At 36.0% G+C, this 17,344-nt stretch overlaps 1 protein-coding gene across 9 annotated transcripts in view; it reads right to left on the reverse strand.

The window, feature by feature from the left end:
- Window positions 1-4,452: 4,452 nt before the first annotated feature.
- The window catches only part of LOC118267077 (potassium voltage-gated channel subfamily H member 8), a 90,986-nt gene continuing 78,094 nt past the window's right edge, over window positions 4,453-17,344 (reverse strand). For 4 of the 9 annotated variants that reach the window (XM_050703107.1, XM_050703109.1, XM_050703110.1 and 1 more), the window contains exons 5-17: window positions 15,984-16,121; window positions 11,739-11,995; window positions 11,299-11,533; window positions 11,065-11,228; window positions 10,680-10,896; window positions 10,266-10,445; window positions 9,626-9,825; window positions 8,662-8,911; window positions 8,433-8,554; window positions 8,062-8,348; window positions 7,635-7,836; window positions 7,147-7,296; window positions 4,453-7,054 (exon numbers count right to left, since the gene is read on the reverse strand). In XM_050703107.1, the coding sequence (XP_050559064.1) occupies window positions 6,569-7,054; window positions 7,147-7,296; window positions 7,635-7,836; window positions 8,062-8,348; window positions 8,433-8,554; window positions 8,662-8,911; window positions 9,626-9,825; window positions 10,266-10,445; window positions 10,680-10,896; window positions 11,065-11,228; window positions 11,299-11,533; window positions 11,739-11,995; window positions 15,984-16,121 (2,888 nt within the window). In that variant the 3' untranslated portion in view covers window positions 4,453-6,568. The remainder of the gene's footprint in view (window positions 7,055-7,146; window positions 7,297-7,634; window positions 7,837-8,061; window positions 8,349-8,432; window positions 8,555-8,661; window positions 8,912-9,625; window positions 9,826-10,265; window positions 10,446-10,679; window positions 10,897-11,064; window positions 11,229-11,298; window positions 11,534-11,738; window positions 11,996-15,983; window positions 16,122-17,344) is intronic. The other 5 variants (XM_050703114.1, XM_050703115.1, XM_050703113.1 and 2 more) reach the window with 5 other exon arrangements.

Consider the following 17,344-nt stretch of genomic DNA (forward strand, 5'->3'; position numbering starts at 1 on the left):
GGGACTAACTTATGATACTTACTCATAAATCTCAAATCTAGACTTCACTATTGAGTAAGGAATCGATAAAGACAAGACTGTGGTTGATCTGGGAATTAAACTTAGGATTCGATAGCACTAAAGGTCAAAGCAGTTAGGTCTTAACTTAAATCTAGTACTAAATTCAAATATCAATTCGTTTATATGAGTTGAAAGTTTGTGTCTCAGACATCTAAATTGCCGATGTGGTTATTATTAATTTTGATAGAAAGATATATAGATAGAATAGAACGCTAATAAATACATTCGATTTTAGTTTTAATTCCGCTTGTGTAGCATGGATTTCCGTAAAGTAACGCCTGATTCTATTCTATATAGATATTTATTTATTTAACAATAAGCACACTAATGGCACAGTCACCCACATTTAATTAGCATAACCAACAAAATAATGGCATTTCAGTAACCATGCAAATAACAGGTATGCATAACATTTAACATATAACTATAGTATGCCTTTAAAATATTTATTAACACAAGTGAATCCATGAGTATAAGCCGGTAATGTAATACAATGGATTCGTACATAAATATTAAAAGGATTACTTGGAATCAACACGTCGATACGGCTGCAGCGCCGCAGGCACTACCAATTTTCGTGAAAGCTTTTTAAAGTATTATTGTAAACACTAGAATCCAGATTATTTATATGGAAATACTATATAATGCAATAATGTAATTTATGCCTATGGTAACGATGTTTAAATGGTTGTAATTCCTAAAGTCAGCAATTGCTTGGACACTAGAGTTAGGTATATCAACACATATTTTTTTAAATAGATGTTATTTTTAAAGAAGACCATCAGCTTAACAATGCTAATTCTCGAATTAAACTGTGAAGACTAATACGGACTAGGAAATGTTAAGGTTCTGAATTATATACAGAAATTATATATCGAAGTAAAATGGTTATAATACCTACCTGCAAACAATAACAGCAGAACATGCCAGACCAATTGCAGACCTATTGCTACTGTTGAAACTTTCCACCTTAAAAATCCAGGAATGCCATCGACCGACCTAGGACCTTTGCCTCATCAGCTGCGTTTACGACTTCAAGATGAACAAGGTAGTAAACACACCATAATTTACATAAACCCTTCATCGAGGCTGAAGTATTTAATGTAGGTGCTTTACACAGTTGAGAGAACAAATTCACTAATAGTTTGATAGCCGTATAACTCCGGGAATGCTTCGAGCTGAGCTGCGGCAAATTAAAGCGGGCCTGGCTTCGTCACGAGCCCCGACCTACATTTACATCATTACTTACTTTATTACGCGGAGGCTACAACTAGCACAGCTTTGCATTTTATGGACAACTCATTTTCTATGGCCATTTTAATGGGGCATGTGAGTTCATGCCTTGGCTGATACCTTGACCTTTTACTTAAGACGTTCTTAATCATGCAACGTCATACTTTTATCCCCGAAGGTGTACTCAGAGGTGCATATGTACACCCGTGTCATAAGTCCCATGTAATAGGAGGTAAGTCTATTGCCATATGGCAATATACCTAGTATATATGGCATATGCCATATGCCATATATACTAGGTACAATTCCAGACACCATGTTACTACTGAGAAATTTGCGAAAAACCGATAAAAGCCCAGAAATATTTTACTCGGGAATCGAGCCTGAGATCCCTTGCCCAGCAGTCGCAATTGCGATTACGATCACTCGACCAACGAGGTAGTAAGTGATTCTTAATCAAAGAGGTCGAAACTCCAGAGATATGTAAATGTTGTAAAGGAAGTCCCATGTTATAGGAGACGGTCTTCACATGTCAGCCCCAATCCTAGATACCGTATTATTGTTAAGAAGGGACATATTAATTTAGAGATCGAAGAGCACAACAATACGTTACCGGATTCCGGTCCTCGGCCAACGAGACAGCTAGTCTCGACAATTTATTACGTAACGTGCGATGTATTTAGACCCTACGTTTGACGAATGTCCGCAACTGTATTACAATGCAGTCATATGACATATGGGCATCGATCGTGGACTAAGGATCAGGTAACACTGCAACATTAATTTAAGCTTTTGCGACTGCCTCGTTGGTAGAGTGGTCGTAATTATGACTGACGGACAAGGGGGCTCGGCCCGTGTCGGGCAAAAGTATTACTGGTCTTTTTTCGGTGTTTCGAAATTTCTCAGTAGTAGCACGCAGTCTGGAATTGTGTCCGGTATATGGCAATAGGCTCTCCTCCTATTACATGAGATTTACAAAACAATTAATGAAAGATGGGTGCCATTGCACATATGCATCTCTGCCTGCCTTTCGAGGATCAAAGGCGTGGCGTGACGTTGCGTTGGATTTAAGCTTTTCTAATAATAAATTGTAATTAGTTACTTTTATTTTTCTGTCAACACGTTCATCACCATCTGTAGATCATTTAAGAATAATCATTCTTAAATACATTCAGTTCAGTTATTCACTTACAGGTATATTTCATAGACATATCGTGGACTAGTCGTGTAGTCATCGTTCGCCCGTCGCATCGTTCTCGTCATGTGTAAAACTTGTAAAAGCACTCATTCATTACGAGCACGTCGTAAACGCGATGAGAACATGTTGTGATGAAAATATCCAACCATTCTGTGTGATTGAAACTTTAGCCGTTTTACTCTTTACTCTCGCTACACTGTTATCCAAATCATTATTTTGCTTGTTGTTGTTCCAGGATAAGGTAATAGGCTCATCCCCTATTACACGGGACTTATAACACAAATGGTGGAAAGTGGGTGTACATTGTATAGCGGCATTACGTGCCGTAATGTACTTGTACACCTCTGCCTACCCCTTCGGGGATAAAAGGCGTGACGTTGTGTTTGTGTGTGTAGTTAAAAAGCTACCACAATGTCACGCCTTTAATGCCCGCTGTACATTACGACATGTAATGCCGCTATACAATATACACCAACATTTGTATTATAAGTCCCATGTAATAGGGGTGAGCCTATTGTCGTATACTGACACAATTCCAGACTCCATGCTACTACTGTGACAAGTAATACTTTGCCCGATCCGGGTATCGAACCTGAGACCCCTTGTTCGGCAGTCACACTTGCGACCACTTGACCAAGAAGCAGTCCGTATAAAAAAAGCTATATCATTTTTAAAACATAAGCATTTTTTAACAAAGCAATTTTGTGAAGAAATATTCTTCCCAGATTTCCTAAAAGAAAATAATTCTATAAATTAATTAACGGGATTGGACGGTTCTTTAATTAAAGTTGTTTAATTCCTTGAATATAATTTTCATTGTAGTAAGAAAATGAAGGTAAATCCTCCTTGCAAAATGCTAGACTTTAGACAGAAAATCTATTGTGGTTGGCTGGCCTCTTACATTGTTTCCATAAGACTATGATGCTCGGGCAAAGTTTCTCGACATGAATTGTCTGTGAACATTTTCGCGCCTGAATAAAAGCTGCTTTAATGGACTTTTGAGGAATGGGGGATGTTTGGTAGAAGGTACGGCCAGCTCGTTAATGTAATGGGTTTTCTTGCATTTTGTATGGTTTGGAAAATATGTTTGTATCATTTTTGTTAATGTATGTAAAGGTCTGACCCTCAATTACAGATAAGTGAAAGTTCACTGAATAATATAAGGTATTGAATTGATAAATATACCTATATAACTTTTTTTTGCTAAAATGTTTTCACCTAAAGGTATCGATATAATTGATGCACTCTGTGTTTGTATACGTTACAAAAATATTCTGGAATTAGCTCTTTGTTTTTGAAAAGCCATGTTTTTAATGCCAGAGTAATTATTGACGTCAACTGATATTTACGAATTGGGAAATTAATCATTAAAGGCAATACACACCTTTGTGTTACGGTACACAAATACTGTATGAAAGCAACAAAACATTATAATGAGGTCCATTTTTCAATGACTCGTACGTGCCTCAGATCGGGAAAGATTATTTTGTTATTGACGTTTCCCATCTTTCCGAGAATATTCAATGCCAGACAATTTTATTTATTTACATTAAAGATATTGAATGTCGAGTTCAGGCTGCCGTGAAAGTAATGTACACGCTCTGTATATTTACTTTACTATTTAAAACTTAACCTTGAACCGATGTAGCCCAGATCACATTATATGTTTTACTATCCCGACTGACTGATCTAATTACCGGAGTCGTATATCTTAATCTAAAACAATAAAACACTGTATTAATTATTATGTTATCGGCTTACTCACGTAACTGTTTGACGAGGAACTCGACTAGTTTCATTTTGAAATTAGTCAAGAACTAGTCAGGCTCATATTGAATATGAGCCTCTAGCATGGCTTGAAACTAGTCGAGTTCCTCGTCAAACAGTTACGTCAGTAAGCCGATAACATAATAATTAATTTAGTATGTCTCACGAAAGTTATAATAAAATGAAACACTGTGTTCAACATCGATTTGTCTTTATTAAACTTTATGGTAACTAATAGTTTGTACTACAAGATTAAGTTTCAATATGTACAAAATATTTTCAAAACGTATGCGTAATCATAACGTTTAGTAAAATAGTTTAGATTTTAATAAAAGATACAGATTAATTAAGTAAATAAATAAATAAATGAGATTTTAGGCACTGCACGTGTTTAACATCATATCACATTCATGGGTTCTATTCAACGTACACCACATTTATTATTCTAGTAAGCGTTTCCGTTCTTATAACAATTTATTATCAAAGATAATATTTGAATTTAATTTCTCTACTAGAATTTACATTTATTAATAATAAAATTCATAGTGTATTGTTCCTGCAATACAGGTCCATAAACAACTTGTTTTATTCCGCTACACCCGAAGTCAACACATAATAATATGCCTAATTACAAATATATTTAGAGTTCATATTTATACCAATTATTATGAATCATTATGAGGCAAAAATATTTATCTAACAATCTCTATCTACTTAGACTATAGAAGTATGTTTGAAACATAAAATAACAATTATGCTAGGACTACTAGGTAGGTGTATTGCTTACAAACAGGTTCAGACGATATATACAACATCTACTGTTATTGGGTTCCACTAATTAGCTGTCATCTCTGTAATATCATATTTTGTTCTTATTCCACCGTTGTTTATCATCGGGTAAATGAACTAGTATTAATTATGTTTTGGAATATCATAAAAAAATGTTGAGAAGGGGTTTTCCTCATTACGTGACGCCTACGTCGTGTGTGGTGTTACTTCTACTTTACGTGAATTGAGACATTCTTCAAAATGTTCTAGTCATTATAATAAACCTTTATAAGGAGCAAATACATTATTAGAGCATCAGATTTGATGAACACTTCAAGGTTCATATCTCTACCTCATTAATCCAATTAACACAGCTATCATAAAATATGCGTTAAAAGACAGTGCCTATGGAAAAATTCTCAGAATATTTACTTCTATAAAATGTTTTAGGTATCACTTAATTAAACATTTTTTTTAAATAATGTTCTCTTCATTACACTAATTTGGTCACAAAGGAGAGGGCTTACAATGTCCGAGTAAAAATTGTTCTTCTATTAATTATTAAATTAATAATTTGTTCTACATTATGACAATAGACATCGTTCATTATTTTCCGAAATTGTCACGGACAATACAGGTATTTGGCACGAAGTTATAGTTCACAAGTCCCAGTTATCTAACTCATAATACATATCAAGGAGTTAGTTTACTGGCTACTAATAACTTCAAAGGAAGACCACATCGTGTTTCTATACATAGATATAAAACGTATTTTGAGATCAGAGGGAGATTTGGTACGAAGATGATTTATGCTTAGTATTGTCTTACATAAACACACCGAATTGACGGTAATATTTTAAAAGGCATTATAAAATAGAGAACTATCTTATCGACAATATGGGTAAATGTATGACATAAACGCTTTAAAATGTTTACAAAGCCGTTTTAAGGTGATTTCTTCATACATGTGTAATGTAAATGGGGCTATAATTCATCCCGATTGGTGATGAATGACCAGCAATATCGTATCGGGATGAAAGTCTAACGTAAGAACTGTACGGACTATAAGAAAACCGTTAATATTTAAAAGCCGGTTTGCCTGAAGACCACAAAATAATTAATCTATTCGTACACAAATATGCAACAAATGCGTCTTGCCCTTCAATATTTCATCAAAGCAAATTCTTATACATCGGACCCAAATATTTTCCCAACTTCTCTCTCTTTCGTTAAGCCTAAACAGTGACTAGATAAAGTAGAATTACAAACTAAACTAACAATACAACTTCTCGTAAACTTGATATGTACAATCGTTCAGTATGATGATCTAGCCAAACATACTAACTAGAAGATATTCGTAATGATATAGATAGATTTCGTTGATCAAGAAGTAGTGATAAAATACAAAGGTTGTTTTACAAAACAAAATACACTTATAAGATAGAATTTAAGGTAACCAAATGTACAATTAAACTAATGGCATTTATTATTTGAAGACTAAAGACTAATGAGCATATATTAAGACGAAATGGAATCATTAACTTAGCTGTTGATGTTAAACTTGAGGCTGCGCGTGCTGGGGTGCGTGGAGCGTGTGGCGAGCAGCCGTTCCGAAGCCTCGCACAAGTCACTGGTTGAGTACCTGCTGCGTCTCATAGTCGCATTTAACGTTTCTTTTTCTGGCGGTTTCTTTACTTCATTCTCTATTGACACTTCTAGGTCTTTCACACTTCCACTGGGACTTCTTACTGGTTCGAACTTCTCGCTTGTCGTGCTAGATGGTGTCTGGCTGCCTGCCTCCGATTCTATGATCTGCTCCAATGTGCTGGGTCGTCGACCTCGTGTGTCTGTGTAGTAGTCCACCGTGCCTGGCATGACGGGCGCTAGGTTCGCCATCGGGTCGATGCCCAGCAGCAACATCACGGTAGCTGGGTGCTCCATTATGTACTGCGTGACCAGGTGCAGGAAAGGCTCAGTTTGTGTAGTCTTGTGTACTTTCGGCCTCTCTGGCGTGAGAGGTCGTTCTTGCTGTTGGACAAACAATTATCGGTTATATCAAGAACAGTAGAAGTCTTGTAATAATAATGTCTATAATGATTTGATTTTGTTGTTTTACGAACCTGATCCCAACAGAAGACATCAGGCGGATGACTACAGCTCCGAGCCAACTGGTTCGGTGGAGCGTTCCACTGGAGATTGGGATTGGAATGTGCTGCGTGCCATCCTGTGGGTGCTGTCATTTCTTGCAACGCTTGGATGGCGTGGCGAACCTGATACAAACGTATAAATACTCCTTAATTATTGTGACCTTCGATCAAAGCACTAAAGTTTAACAGCTCCAAGTTTGAAGTGTACACAATTTTACGAGAATTCTAACCAGCTCAGCTTCAAACTATTTGGAACTATTTTAAACAACCGGTTTGAAATAGTTTATAAACAAATTTGTTATTAGATCGTCCTATGAAGTCGGCAAATGAGGTTGTGCTCATAGCACATCCTTTTGCGAAGGCTGCATGATATCATTGCATTATTAAGGATCTGCGTCACGCGACTGGTGACAAACGGGTCGACGTGAGATTATTTGAAACGTGACGTCATTGTTACTTGCCTCCATGCTGAGCGCCGCTACGTCGTGATGCAAGCTCGATACCTGGGTGTCAAGCCTGTCTACAGACGACCTTGTGTTGTGTACTTCTAAATTGAGTCCCTCCAAAGAGTCGGCTCTAGATATTTTCGGCGTTGCTATAGACCGCTGTCTTTCTATTCTTTCACGTAATTCTCTATGTGAAAGCCGCGGCTGACCATCAGTCCTGAAAATATTCATCATAAACATAAAGTTCAGAGCACAATGTACTAAAACATATTCAAATAAAATAAAGGTATTTTCGAACCCTCAGACAAAAATAATATAACAAACAACAGAATTTCGTTCAGAAGGAGAACAATAGAAAACCATTTGCTTTGATAGGTGTATAAAACAGAACACGGTGTAATAATTTAGCTCAGGAATTATTTTTATGGGCGTTGTTTAGAACCTGAATTTTGTATGCCGAGGGCTGTTTGTGTTTGACACGGGCAGTTTTTTGGGCGTGAGTGCTGTGTCCTCCGCAGCGTTCTCGTCGTCCTCCGATATTGATGGTAGCGTGAGGGATGGATGTCCATTGCCATCAGACTCAGCTTCAGCCTCATAGCCTTCCCGTAAGTTGTACGTGAGGTCGTGCTGTATATCATGAATGAACTCTTGCTGGTACTCAGGGTATAGTCGCAAAGCTTCAGCCAAACCACCCATGTGTATGCATTTTAAGTCACAGTAGGTTAGAGCCTGTTGAACATAACATAAATGATAATTTTCCAATGATTCCTAAAATATTTTGAAAGCGTTTGATTAATAAATAATTCAGTTCACCTTAACATCGCTGCTCGATTTGACCACAACATCAGGATTATTCCCTTGCGGGTGGGACGAACCCGTACCGTTGTAAGCTTGCAAATGGGTATTCATATCGCAACCCACCAAATCTCCTTTACCTATTTAATAAACGACGTGTTAATATTTACGAACGTTCGTGTGGTAGAAGAAAGGGAGTAGATGAATGTGACGTAAGAACAAAGGGTTCGTTTGTTGTGGAACTCACCCAGTATAGCGACGACCATCTCATTCTGCATCACCTCCATGGAACCGTTGCATATGTAGTAGATGTACGTTAGCGCGTCCCCTTTGTGGACCAGGTACTCGCCGGGGGCACAAAAGTTGTTCCGAATGTGTAAAGACAGCAGCTTAAGACAACCTTGCGAAGCCGACTCAAATATGGGAAGAGATAATATCTCCCGATGTAAATGTAAAGACACATCGCCCCTCAACTCTTCGGGAAATTCTTTCAGAGTCTAAAAATAAACAAACCCTTCAAATAAAGCTACAGGAAATATGTATTTTCTCATATGACTTCAAAGTGGCAACCTAGATTTGCATTGACGTAAGTCCTTTCCTTCCTTACATGTAAATGAGATTTTATTAACTCGGGTAAGGACGAGTCATTCTCGCACTGAAGGTACTGTACCAAATCGTAAATTTTGAACATTTCCATGCAGATAAAGCTAAACATGATCCTTTAAAATGTATATGTTGTTCATTTGGGAGGTCATTGGCCTTGAGGCTTAGTGGTAATTCTATGGGATATCCTCTTAAGCGTCCTTTGGTCACGGGACCCCAAAAATGTAAAGGGTTTAGAAAAAATATATTTAAAAAATGTAGCAGAGCTAAAGAGATTAAGTTTATCGCATTATATTTCGTTTCCAGGCCATTTAACTCGTTTGGAGTTCGGACGAACTTCAAAGCAGAGTTATCTTATCTGAGTATCACCATATTTCCTCACTGGCGTGTGTTAAATCATGTATTTTTTAACAGTGTTTTTATTTTAATACTAAACTAGTTACCAAGCGTGGGCTGACTTTAATAAAAATAATAGTTTGGAAAGGAAGCTTATAAAATTACCAACGTGACTCAAAGATTTACAAAGAAAAATGATGTTCACACACGTGTTCGACACAAAATATACGCTCTTAGTGACGAGACAAGCCATCCAGGCATAAATAATTTACCTCATGTATATCGATGCCGTGATTTAACGACCACATGGTCTGGAAGTAGTCTTGCATCCGTTGCTTTAGCTCCTTCGGTACTTGGTTTATGGTGAGAAAGTCTTTGAGATCGCGCCACTTGCTTTGATACATGGAGCGGCGCGAGTACATTCGCTGGATGATAGCCGTCACGTTACCAAACACTACAGCGTGCATCAGTGCTAAAACGGTACAATTGTGAGCTATTTAATACTTGACACGTTTCACCAACACGTTTTATAGTTTCATAAAGTGATTACGAGGCTCTCGCTGTGGTTTCAAGCTCATTATTATTTGCACACCGCAAATATTTATCAGTGTTATTAACTACGTGCAATATTTCATAATTAAATCGTTAATTATGGTGTATTTTAGAACGGCCGTATAAGTGCTTGATATTAATCTACATTATGGTCCACTTCAATATATTGGGGACGGTCCCAAATTAGATTATGTCAGTTTAAATTAAGCAGAATGTTGCGAACAAAGAATCTGGAGAGTATGTAATGTATTATATACATTGAGTTATGATTCTTTATTCACAATAATGAGAGACGTGAAGGTGTAAAACTACATTGTTCATGTATTATATACATAGTAATTATATAGACAAACCCTTTACCTCCGATCAACATGGTGATGATGCTGAAGATCTTCTCCGCGAGTGTATTGGCAGACACATTACCGAAGCCCACACTCGTAAGAGATGAACACGTGAAATAAAGTGCCGTCACATAGCTCTCGCTGTGTGAAATGTTAGGAATCGGCACTTTCAACCTCTCCGCCAGATTGTTTATCCATCCTAGAATTAAACGAAGTAATAAAAAGTTTCATCTCTGAGAATCTCATTGATGTATCGAACCGTTGAAGTTTGTGTAAATCGAAAATCTTTTTGTTGGTTGGTAGAGAGGCACATTTATCATTAGTTACATTTTGTATTCAATTATACGTACTGAAAATTATTTAATGTATTAATAATATCACGAGAAAACTACTTTATTAAATATCTACTTAAAATAATTCAATGCGCAATTACCTAAGTCCCAACTCTCGTTCTTATGAATTTCAATTTCCTTGTCTGCTATTATGAACCAAATGCAAGCGAGCCAATGAGCCAGCAAAGTGAAAGAGAGCATTAATAACGTCAGTATCAAAGCCGAGTATTGCGAGTATCGATCCATCTTCTGCAGCAGCCGGGCCAGTCGTAACAGTCTTGTTAATTTCACTAAATGCACATTTCCGTGTGTCGACTCCTGTACGAACAAAGCAACTATTTAATTATAACATACTTCAAAACAAAAGGACCTTTACAAGGTACAGCAAATTGTAAAACGGTCGCTCACTAAAATACAAGTTGTTTTGGTTAGAACAATAAATAAATAATAACGTTGTTAGTTAATTAGTCGGTCGTGTTAACTCACCGCCCCGCTGTACACGTCGGACGCATAAAGTAGGTCAAACGGCAGCGCCGCCAGGAGATCCACCACAAACCAGCTCCGGATGTAATTAAGGGCTATCGCCTTAGAATCAGAGACTACTTCGCCTTTCTTACTCACAAATGTCGTTCGGAAATTGAGCACTATATCTGCAAAACGCATACATCAAGTGTAAAACTTTCCGTCATAGGATATTAAAAAGTTAGTGAAGTGATTTACCGATAATGAAGAGCGCTTCTACCACGACATCACTCGTCACACTTATCCTGGGGTGGCCTTCGTCAACGAAACTGGCATTGTACGGAACCACTACTGCCACATAAAACGTGGCTATGAGGATCAGCCAATCCCAAAATGTTTTGAACACCCCGTAGTGAGAAATTATAAATCTAGACTTTTTTAATGCCGACGTTTTATATTCAGGCAGCGGAGGGTCCGATGAGTGTAATAGATTCTGAAATAATTTACATAATTTTATTGCAGCTCTTAAAATTCAACTGTTTTATTAAAATTATTTCGGCATCCCAAGCATATTTTATGAATGAAAGTTTTCGAGTACTCGGGCCGTCCCAAACCGGAAGGAGCGGATGCGGCCACCCGAGTACCCATCTACTGTAGCGGAAAACTAAATACGTCCCTCGGTATAAAATAAAGTTTACCTTACTAACATTGTTGAGTTTTAGTTTCGTCTTCATTTTATCCGGTTTATAATGTCCTGAAAGCTGGTATAGTACCGCCCTAGAGCGTCGCCTGCCCATGTTCGCGGGCGACGGCGCTTCGGGGTCAAGATTGCCATTCGGGTCTGGAAGTAGGCAACTAGATTCAGCGCGGAACCGGGCGCCCAAGAGTGCCGCTGCGGGTACAAATGGGGATAACGCTAGAGTGACCACGCCAGCCGAAGGCCGCACCGCGGCTCCTGCATGCATAAACCACCCTGTTACACAGTGGACCACTGGCCGAGTACCGGCTACGAGTAATCTCTACTTATTATGAGGAAACTTTGCCTCTTCAATGATTTTCTTATAAATCCGTATGAAAGACATTTCTTGATGTTCTCATAATTAAAATTTACCTAATTTGTTGCAAATCACTGAAGTGAAAATATTTGAAATGAAAGCGAGTTCTGAGGAAAATATACCGGAGTAAATTAGATACAAGAATTATCTTTTCAGATTGTATATAAGAAAATCTCATAAGTAGGCAGTAATGCTGCTTTGATACCGCGAAAGTTCGAAATAGCGAAGTATAAAATTATCGGTTTTATAATGTGAAAACTTTGATTGAATTATTTATTAGGTTATTTCTATTCATGTGCCGGCAAACAAAGCGGCCCAGATAAAACTTTATTAATATACAAACACAGTGATGATAAGGACCGATAGTAAAGTTAATGATGCGGTTATTACGATTATTACGATTTGGAACTTTCGCGTGTTTGTATCAAAAGCAGAATGTCGCCAGAAATAAAAGTAAGCGAGTACCAAGCAGCCTACAGTGCGACGTAATTGAAATATTTGAAGATCATAATCCTGCGAGACAAATAAAAGAAACGTTTCCAAAAACAGAAATTGGTGACAAACATTACCACAATCATGAAAAAGGAGTAGAATAGAAATTAAAGATAAAATTTTCAAAGCCCGAGTAAGCGAGGGGTAAGAGCTAATTTATCTATTTTAAATTGAAACTAAAATGTAGCTTGTATAGAATTTTACTGTTTTGTATTGTAACTAAAAGTCGCAAATAAAATGCTATCTAGGCATTTCTAGTTAAAGTAATTATTGCTTATGTATTCTATTATTTGTAGAGCTACTAAATCATAATAAATGCACTGAAGATTTTATACGCAAACAATGGCTTTAATGAAACAATGAAAAGCCACTCTGTATATATCTAATTAGTTCAATAACCTACCTTTGAAAAAAGTGAATAATTTCAATTTCAAACAAACACATAATTAATTAATCCAATTTTTACATAAAAATGCCATTAAAGGAAAAAGGTATTTAAGAGTACCTACAATCAGTGAGGGACGGATCACTTAATCCCCAATTTGTGCACAAGCACTCTTCTAACTTGAAAACTTTTTGTAATTACACAAAATGGCCACACTCGGTAGTCATTAGTATACGGGGCTGTTTAGGTTAGTTCCTAAATTGAGATCATTAAAAGAAAATGTTCCCGTTTCGCCCATTATTGTAATAATGAGCCATGCGGTTTACTAAGAAACTTTTGGATTTGTATTATGGAAATTCTAAACATTTTAAAACTACTTATACTTCTTTGTTCTTGAAGTGTTTTGCAAGTTAAGCGTTTTATATTCTTTATTGAAATAATACGATTATTCTACAATTTATTGAAGGAATTAATTTCCTGAATTACATGAATGAATACGGATTAACATTAAGCTGATTGAAACTACGACTTACTTGTGTAATGTTTAACAAATATGTAATGCTTTCTTTATCTATCGTTTTTCTTCATACCATATCCTTATTGTTTAGATGTAAAGAAATACATTTTTGATACATTTGTTACAATAGGTATGTATTATATTATATTAGAAAACGAGGGAAATATGGTATCTCATTGTTAGCTATAGATACCACAGAGAAAAAATAACTTTATTTACTTTTTAAATAATACAGATCACAGTATTACTGACATCACATTGAAATATTTACGAAAACAAGTTTGCATTTTATAATTTATTTGAAAACATTAGCTCGTCTAAAATGCTTAACAATAAATTTAACACAATAACACCAACGCATTAAGTCTCATGAAATATTCAGCTTGTAGGTACAAAAATGAACCTAAAATACAAAGGACATTCAACTTTAGCATCCCTCACAAAATATATTATTTATTTTGCCATTTACACAAGATTAAGTACATTATGTTCGCACTAAAGTTCGAAAATTGGTAAACATATAAAACTCGTAGTGTAACTTTTAAGTCAAATAGTTTGTTAGCTGAAGTTTGTGGAAAATCAAGAAAAATATTGTATTTTATTAAGTGTAGAGAATATACAAACATGCTCCAAAACATGCTGTGAATGCTAAGAAAAAGTGTAATTGTGAATTTTCATTTGTCTATGGTTTCAATCGGTAACTGAATACAGGCCGAACGGAAAGAAAAAGATTAATTTTCAAAAGAAGAACGTTGCAATTTTTTTTATAGATAAGTTTTAAATTGTGAAGATTTTTTTTTTATATTTGATGGGTTGACGTTTGGCCGCAGAAATAACTCATTATGCCAATGTGTATTCTATGTTTTATTTTTGGGCTACAACAAGGTTTGGTGGCAATTCACTTTTTCAATTTTGTTATTTTCCATAGGTTTTACTGATACTTATAGATATTATAAATTATTAAATTGCCTGTATACACAGTTACAAATGTTTGAATTTGTGAATGTGCAAACAAAAACATAACAGTCTGTTTTGTTGAAAAATGTATGCATAGGAGTACAATACAGCCAATGTTCGTTAAATTTGTTATGAGTTCATGCAACGCAGGTAATGCATCACTGGGGTGAGGTTAGTGCCATGCAGCGGGTACAAATCCAGGCTCCGAGCTACTTCGGATTTTTGATTCCAAAAACCCAACAATATCTCGGATCGGATATCGTAACCACAAGTCACATTTGCGACCATTAGACCAACGAGGCAGTATTAAAACAAAAGTATAAAAAAATAATGTAAACAAATTAAAATAATTATGTAGATATTAGGCAAAGTATTGACCATGAAATAATAATTGGTAAAACGCAACTGGCGACATGTTCATCCAATTTGGATCTACCAAGGGATTAGTAATTGTTGTTATTCAAAAGTTAGATCGAATACAGGGTGGTTTCAATTAATTCGATACACAAGTTTGTGGTATTCAAAGGGTATTTGAATACTTGAGCAAACAGCCAATGCTTCAAGTTTTATTAGACATTGTTGGTAACCGTTACAGCTAACAGAATTTCGAATAAGGAACTTTAAAACTGTGTATCTGATTTTATACAAAGAATTTATTTTTCAAATTAAAAATAGAATGTGCATTTTTATTCGTTTAAACTTGTAGCATTTGCTCAGTTTAAATTATTATAAAGATATTATTATTAATAAAAAGTATTAAAATATAATAAAAAGTAGAAAAATGCTATTATTATGTATTGTAAGTGAACCTACATACATTTGTTTGAACGAGGTCCTTTGCTAACAGATCGGCGGTAAGTTCGTCTTCATTAACTTAAAATGTGTTTAGTGATGCATTTGTTGTTACAAATAAAAACAGTTTAATCATAAATTCACTACGGAACTCACTAACTCTAGTTCTACCTATCTATGTTCTACTCAGACTTACTAGTGCTGATTCTGGCTGGTGTGAACTAAACTTTGTTTCCTTCCTGATTCAATCGGCGAGAGAAAGTTTGTAAATTCAGCTTTCGTATTCTAGATTCTACAAGTAAGGTAACAAAAGCTCTTTTCCTTTGATTGTAAAGTTGAACATATGTATACTTTAGGCTTTTGGTTTAGTAAACACACGAAAGAATGAGCACTATCGCCTGTCTAGCTACTCTAATGACAGAAGTCTACACAGTGGGTACGATACAATACTCGTAAAGGAACTTTACCGTGCGGTGATGCTCGCAACTCGCTACGGCAACGGGGAGCTACGGGAGCTCAATCTAATGCTATCAACCTTATAGATGTACCTATAGCACTAGAACAACGTGCTTAGTGATGAGTTAATACAAATGCACAACTGTCAGCATCCTCGAGAAAACATCTCAATAAGTAAGTGTTCAGAAGGCTTCGGGACAAGGTCACTATTTAGAAAGTACTTGTTATAATTTTTATGGGTTGCACTTTGTTAAGAAGTCTCAAGTATCATCATTACAAAGGCACTCACCGCTGTCAAAGTTCTCATTAGTGTTCATGGCGGCCATCTTCGTGTTGGTGATATCCTTGAACGAGGCGAGAAATAAAACCACTTCTCGTTTCTCATTCTTAATTGGGACGATGTCGAGCAGGCACCAAAAGGGAGATCCTGTAAAGTTTAATGAATGTTAATTCCTGTTCAGATTCAAAGGAAGAAACCGGTGTCTTACAAAACATTGATTATGTATGAATGGAGCATCCAATTTTCGCGACTTTAATGTTCCGTGAAGCGTTTACCGGACGTCAGTTGAAGTATTCCTTAATATAGTGTCGGTTGAGCGTCGTTCTGGAGCACTTAATGCTGGCGACGAGGAACAGCTGGCAGCTTGTAAAAGTTTAATTTTGTCGAATGGAATCGTAAACCTCTTATTGGTTTTGTTTACGATTGTGGCGTGGACGACGTTTTGCAAAGCCATAAATGCAGAGGATCGAGGGCTGAATTAAAAGTCTTTCTTCTAATGACTCAGGGTTTTATGACTGCGAGTGCTTTTTAATTTATTATGTAAATATCATAATACTTTTAGGTTCGTTTAATTTTGTGTCCTTTGACAGTGATTTAATTACTAGGTCAGTGTGCCATCGACTTTTGTTGTTATTATTATTCAATCGTCTATGTATTCTATTTTCATCGTAGACAGAAATACAACAATATTACAGCTATATATATCAGTAACCGTTAGTTATTTTAGATTTTACAACTGATAACTTACACGGTTGCTGTAATAGCGAAGTTAAAATGTTCCGAAGTTTAAACTTCAACATGAAAACTTGGACGTGCGAACTTTATAAGCTCTTTAATTTATTTTTTCTACGAATACAATACAATTTAACTTATACTTTGATATTTAGTTTGGAAAACTTCCTAGCTATGTAGCAATCCGTTTAATGTTTATTACGTAGAGTTTTGTAATAATTTTAATCCTTTTCTGATGCTGTTTCAGAACTAATAAAGATTGTCATTTTCTTCGTTAATAGTTAAGATTTAGCGACAATTTCTTTTAAAGGTTCTGAAATAATTTTTGCATTATACTAACGTCATAATGGAAGAACACACCGATAGCTTAAGATATTTTTTTTCATGTCCGAATAAAAAGGCTATAAATAAATAATGTCCTAATAAGAACATTAGCAAAAACTAAAGTACTGGGTTGTTAACGTTCATGCAACACCATCTTGTGATTAGAAAACTAAAGGCCCTTGGAGAGGCTCGTGAAAGCTTTTTAAGTGTCAATTCGGACATCTAGGTTTACTAGTTACAAAGTAGCTCAATGACTTCTTGGCTTTTATTGAAGAGCGTGTTCCACTTTGCCCTTATTATTTAGGACTCATGAA

The sequence above is a fragment of the Spodoptera frugiperda genome, chromosome 23, assembly GCF_023101765.2.
Source record: "Spodoptera frugiperda isolate SF20-4 chromosome 23, AGI-APGP_CSIRO_Sfru_2.0, whole genome shotgun sequence".
Classification (NCBI taxonomy): domain Eukaryota; kingdom Metazoa; phylum Arthropoda; class Insecta; order Lepidoptera; family Noctuidae; genus Spodoptera; species Spodoptera frugiperda.